This window comes from Etheostoma spectabile, chromosome 3 (genome assembly GCF_008692095.1).
Source record: "Etheostoma spectabile isolate EspeVRDwgs_2016 chromosome 3, UIUC_Espe_1.0, whole genome shotgun sequence".
Lineage (NCBI taxonomy): Eukaryota > Metazoa > Chordata > Actinopteri > Perciformes > Percidae > Etheostoma > Etheostoma spectabile.
In genome coordinates, this window is record NC_045735.1 from 29,796,359 (window position 1) to 29,802,786 (window position 6,428).

Here is a 6,428-nt window from a genome sequence, read left to right on the forward strand (position 1 = left end):
AAACATGCAACAAAATAACACCGCAATAAATAGTATCTTTATGAATATAATGTCAATCATTGTTAGGATGTGGCTGAAATGTTTTGATTTAACTCCACACTTAGAACTAAGACATTAAATTATTTTTTTTGTTTTATACAAAGAAGATAACAAAAATATTAAAAATGTGACCACATTTCTGACTATATTCTGCACTATCACTGAAAATTAGTTCATTTAATTGATACTATTAATCCCCCACCTGACGCAATCCCCCCCCCCCCCCAAAAAAGCTTACATGAGATAAAATACTAAGACTAAGAATATAAATTAAATCAATTCTGGTTCTGATTGCTGTCTAGCTTTGTTGATGTTCTCGTGTGGTGTTTTGTGTTAGAACAAAATTATACTTAAAAAAAATATTTAAAAAGTGTCACATCATCTGTAAGAAGATACAAAGATTGACACAACTCCAAGATTCCAAACTGTCATGAAAAATTACCCTGACATTCATTTAACACTTATGACAAATTATTTAGAAACATTTGATGCTCATTGATGGCGCTAAATTGTTATGCATAACATTTTAATTAATTTAGTATTTATTGTGCACCCCTGTACATGTGTCCTTGTTTATAGAGTGGCAATAACCTTTATTAGGCAGGCTTGAAATGGAATCATGAAATTTCTTTTAATTTCATTAAAATGAACATATATTTCACTATTCAAGAGTCATCCTCTAAGGTCATCATTAATTTCTGAGTGATTCAGAAATGAAGTGGATTCTAAAAGAGGTCCAGCGGAGGATATAACGGCCTTCAGTGGATGCTAGTGAGGCTTGGACCACTTCCAAAACCGTTGGGACGAGTTTGGAGATCTACGACTGGAACATTAGGATTTGCCTCAAGGGAGTTGATGTGATCCCAGGGCTGACACAACCACCTCATGGTCTCAAAACAATCCAGTATTCATAAATCAGCTTTCGTGGCAGAATTTTGGGAGAGTTGTTTAACTGAAGCCTGAACGGACAGTGAACAGCCACTCCACAGGGACAAACAAACTACCTAGACAGGTTGCCATGTAAAGGAACTGAAGATTTAAATGATGTTTACACTATTTATTGTGATGTGACACAGCTAAGAGTGTCATATAATGTCTACAAGGCTTTGTATTTGGTGGCCATGCTTTACAAGATATGAGTAACGCATAGACGGACAAGGACCTTTACCTAAGGCACCTGTGCAGACCCAAAGAATGTTAAACCTTGCAGGTGGAAATTTATAGTGGTAAGAAAAGAAAAAAAGATAGATTGTCAAGTGCAACGTGTTTGTGTTGTATAACCTGTTTCCCTTGTTCCTCAGCTACTTCATACATGAAGGTGGCAAATTTTTCTGCACTGGGGGGAAAGTATCTTGATCAAAATGTGTGACCCCACTGCTTTATGATCATAAACTTGCAAAAGAGACCTGACGGCTCTCTACATATGGTAAAAGTAGGTTTCTATGATGCCTCCTCGCCGTGGACGCAGCCTGGTCATAAATGACTCGGTGATTCAGTGGCCTGTTGGGAAGAGGTGTGTTCTCTACCACAGGCTTGAGGACATGTTCACCTCTTAGGCTGTTGTATGAACTGTTGGTCAACACATCAGCTAATGTGTTCTAATATTGTGCAATATAATTTATTGGTAAACAAACAGAGGCCATGACACCCTTTAAATAAACTTCAAGCTGACAGCAATGCATGTGATGTGGCAAAATCAACTCTACTGATAATCCACCCCATTATTGAGTCATAAGATTCCGTTAAGTTTGGTGGCTATGAGGCTCAGGGCACTTATTATTAATGAAGTTATCTTAACAAGAAAGTTACTTTCACAATCGTCACCAAGTCATGTACAAGGACAAAACTAAATTGCAAATTCTAAAATAATGTTTAAAATGAGTCAAAATCGGTTGACGAAATGAATACTATTTCTAATAATATGACAAACTCTTTCTAAAATGTAAGAACAGCTGTTACCAAATTGTTAACTAGTGTAACATCCTAGTTCCGGTTAGGGGTATAAAGTAAATATAAATGTAATAGCAGGTTAACATAATGTTGCCGTTTCAAAATTAGTGTGTGTATTTCGCCAGATTATTCAAATGCCAGGCCAAAAGCAAAAAGACAAACACTGTTTTTGGTTTTTCTCTATTAGCAGGGTTTTGTGTAAATGTGGCACATGTTTTTCAAAGGTAGTATTTTAGTACTTTGGCTTGTGTTTTTGTTTATTTTCAGTGCTACTTGTTTCTAATGTTGAGTTAGTTTCTAATGTGACTAAACTGAATTGTATCTGTGCAAAGATTGTCCTTAGAAGAGGTGTTCCCCACATTCCTCTCGTTAAGGTGAAGATGTCATGCACTTCTCTGAAAACTGAGACTCAAACGCATTCTATGCAAGACGATCGGTTTGTCACTAATCTGGTAAACCAATCGCTGTCTAATACACAAAGACAGCAAAAGAACCTCAAACCTTCAGCACAGAGAGCAAAAAAATACACTATCACAGTTATAGGCCAAAAAAATGGATATAAACGTCTCTGTGTACATGAATCAATAGATTAAATTACGTAACCATTTTCACAAACTGCCATGAGATGGGTTGGGAGTTGCCAAAACGGACCAGTCAATTGAATAGTGCGCTAGCCAGCAAGCTAACTTTGCCTTATTGTTTGTTGAATTGCACAAACAATAACACTAATTGCAATAAATCTCGATATCTCGAAAAACAAATCAAGAGCTCGCAAAGTGATTGTTTCAGTGCATATTTTTTTTATTAGAATTTATTAATTCAATTTTTTTTCTCCATGTATAGTCAGGATCTTGCAAATACAACTCAATATCTCGCAAACAAAGTCAAGCTCTCGCAAAAGTGATTGTCCCAGTAAATATTTTTTTGTTAATTTTAATTAAAAAAAAAAAAAATCCCTTTTTTTTCCTTGTGTCACCTAGTTCTCCGTATAAACCACCTTACACAAATCATACATCAAAAGAGAGTAGTTTAACATAGTTTAAAATGTGGTCTGGAGGGGGACTTTAAGTAAACCAAGTCAAGACAATAGCTACATTTTGTGAATGACTTAGTTGAAGGGAATTCAGTGTGAAATAGTATTTTACAGATGAAATTTAATAAATTGTATTGAATAATGCAACATTCAAATTCCAAGATTAATCAAAAACATTCAAATTACAGCAAAACAAATGCAGCATTATGGTCATAAGCCAACAGCCAATATTTTGTTGGGAATAAAAAGATTGCCAATGGCGATTTAAAAAATCAGGGTTGTTAACTCCCTCAAATCTCTCTTATGTATGAAACAAATGTGTAAGTCACAAATTGGATAGATTAGTTGAAACACAGCTTCATAGATCACACTGGGATTTAGCTTTTAGTTGTCTGAAATAGATATTTTATAACAAGCAGTGACACTGTCTAATATTAATTAAATCCGTGTCTTTTGAGTGGCGAACTTTGCCTCTCAGGCTTCCCGGTCGGTATGCAGCAACAGTTGCCTCCAGGTCCGCATCGCCAGGAGAAAGGGGGAACCCATCTGCTGTTTGACTGTGTACCCTGTGCTGAGGGAGAATGGTAGGAATACGACTGGTGTGTTCTGTCTTTCTTTATACACCCTTTCTCGTGTGCTGACCTCTTCTGTCGAAATGTGGCTTCTTTAAACTAAAAGTTATCTTCTCTTCCCATCGCCAGATTCTTTAGAGTGCTCACGTTGCTCAGAGAACACATGGCCCAATAAAGACAGAGACTCTCTGCATCTAAAGACATTGAGTTCCTGTCTTACCATGAATAATTGGTAGTGTGCGTGTTGTTGTTGTCCTCGGAGCTTGCATTTCTCTTTCCATCTCGCCATATTGTTCAAATACAAAACACGCCATTGGTTGCGGCCAACAAATGGAATTGAGCTTCCTTCTCTTGGGTTTCTTGCTGTTGCTTCTTGTTGGCTGCTGTTCATTGGTGAGATACAGACTGGCTTGCCGTATGAGGTACCCAGCATTTGGAATCAGTTTTGCTCTATGCATTCGTGCCTCCTGGCCAAGACAGTTGTGGTCCTAATGGCTTTTCAGGTCCACACTGCAGGAAGTAATGTCATGAAGTGGTTTGGACCCAACCAGCAGAGAGCAAGGGTCCTTCTAGGAACAGCTGTTCAGGTATAAACACTTCCGCAATCAATCATATACATTCTTTTCAACTGTGTTGATTTAAAATGAACATCCTGTTTTTCCTCTGCTCAGGTAATAATCTGTGTATTTGGCTGCTCACCAGTCCACCTCATGCCAACAACAAAATAGCAAATAGTGCTACAATCACATCAATGAGTGTGTTACTGGTTCCGAGGTTGGCTTCTGGTTTGTTCTTGGATACATCGGATCTTGGCGTGCTGTGCTCTAATGGCATTTTTGGGGGAAGTTGCCTGTAATTTCAATGAGGCCAAGTTCATCACCATAAGCATGCTGATATTCTTCACAGTGTGGATTACTTTTATTCCAGTTTTGTGAGCACAGCAGGGAAATATACAGTGGCTGTCCATATTTTTGCTATTTTAGCCTCAGCTTTTGGCCTCCTGTTTAGCATTTTTGCTCCAAGGCTATGTTATCATTCTAAAACCAGAAAAAAACAGCCAAGAAAAACATGTGCAAAAAATGAAAATCTCAGTGCGCTGCTAAATAATTTACATGTATAAGAAAGCAATGCAATAAAAATATCTTGTTTGAAATTCAAAAAAGCACAAATTTAGAAATGCTGTTGCCTCAATGCTAGCTAAAACATTGACACATAACACATAATGCATACTATGATTCACATCATCAGTGTTTTTTTGGATCATCATATATTTTAGGTCTTTTAACAATCAGGCAATCTTGCCCATGCAGATGACCCCAGATAGCATTTACACCCATGAATCTTATTTCTAGTCCAGTCACCTTGAGGCCATTTCAGTCCCTCTGTGACAGACCTGACAGCCCCTTGCAAACCTGTGGGCTGGCCTGCAAACCCTCAACATCCCACCTCAGTGGGCTCGCACTAAATCTTAGATTGGCCCAAAAAAATCAAGACAACCCAAGACGTGCATGTCGTGTCAAGCCCAGCCCGGCCATGCCTGGCGCCCATTAACTGTAATATTAGCCCAAACACAATTTAAAACTCAACAGTTTATTAAATACGGGGGCCCTTATTATTGCTTATTATGAAGTTGTGGTTATTACATGTCATTTAGCTGATGCTTGTGATGGGAGGTGGTGAGGTGAGACCCAAAAGCAACTGACTGCAGGCAGGAAGCTTCAGCAAGGCGTTTTAATGAAACAAAACAAACTGAACTTGACGTGGACGCAACAGCATAATGGGGAAAGAGAGAGAGAGATCTCTCTCTTTCCTTTGCTGATTGCGGTCCACGTCAAGTTCATTGTGTTTGTCATAAAAACGCCTTGCTGAAGCAGCTTCCTGCCTGCAGTCAGTTGCTTTTGGGTCCTCACCTCACCACCTCCCATAACAAGCATCAGCTAAATGACATGTAATAACCACAACTTCATAATAAAAGCAATAATAAGGGCCCCCGTATTTAATAAAACTGTTGAGTTTAAATTGTGTTTGGGCTAATAATTACAGTTAATGCGGGCCAGGCATGGCCGGGCTGGGCTTGGACACGACATGCACAGGCTTGGGTTGTCTTGATTTTTTTGGGCCCAATCTAAGATTTAGTGCGAGCCCACTGAGGTGGGATGTTGAGGGTTTGCAGGCCAGCCCACAGGGTTTGGCAAAGGGCTGTCAGGTCTGTCACAGAGGGAGCTGAAATGGCCTCAAGGTGACTGGACTAGAAAATAAGATTCATGGGTGTAGAAATGCTATCTGGGGTCATCTGCATGGGCAAGATTGCCTGATTGTTAAAAGACCTAAAATATATGATGATCCAAAGAAAAATCACTGATGATGTGAATCATAGTATGCATTATGTGTTAATGTGTCAATGTTTTAGCTAGCATTGAGGCAACAGCATTTCTAAAATTTGTGCTTTTATTGAATTTCAAACAAAGATATATTTTATTGCAATTGCTTTCTTATACATGTAAATTATTTAGCAGCGCACTGAGATTTTCATTTTTGCAACATGTTTTTCTTGCTGTTTTTTTCTGGTTTTAGAATGATAACATAGCACTTTGGAGCAAAAATGCTAAACAGGAGGCCAAAAGCTGAGGCTAAAATAGCAAAAATATGGACAGCCACTGTATATTTCCCTGCTGTGCTCACATAAACTGGAATAAAAGTAATCCACACTGTGAAGAATATCAGCATGCTTATGGTGATGAACTTGGCCTCATTGAAATTATCAGGCAACTTCCGAGCCAAAAATGCCATTAAGAAGCACATGCAAGCCAAGATGCCGATGTATCCAAGAACAA

At 38.5% G+C, this 6,428-nt stretch overlaps 1 protein-coding gene and 1 pseudogene across 1 annotated transcript in view; one reads left to right on the top strand and one right to left on the bottom strand.

Moving 5' to 3' along the window:
* Positions 1–684: 684 nt before the first annotated feature.
* Positions 685–4,697, top strand: LOC116687034 (extracellular calcium-sensing receptor-like; annotated as a pseudogene).
* A 1,426-nt stretch (positions 4,698–6,123) lies between these two features.
* The window catches only part of LOC116683221 (extracellular calcium-sensing receptor-like), a 6,233-nt gene continuing 5,928 nt past the window's right edge, over positions 6,124–6,428 (bottom strand). The window contains exon 8 of the mRNA XM_032509828.1: positions 6,124–6,428. This exon is cut by the window's right edge and continues 120 nt beyond it. Coding sequence (XP_032365719.1) covers positions 6,124–6,428 — 305 coding nt within the window.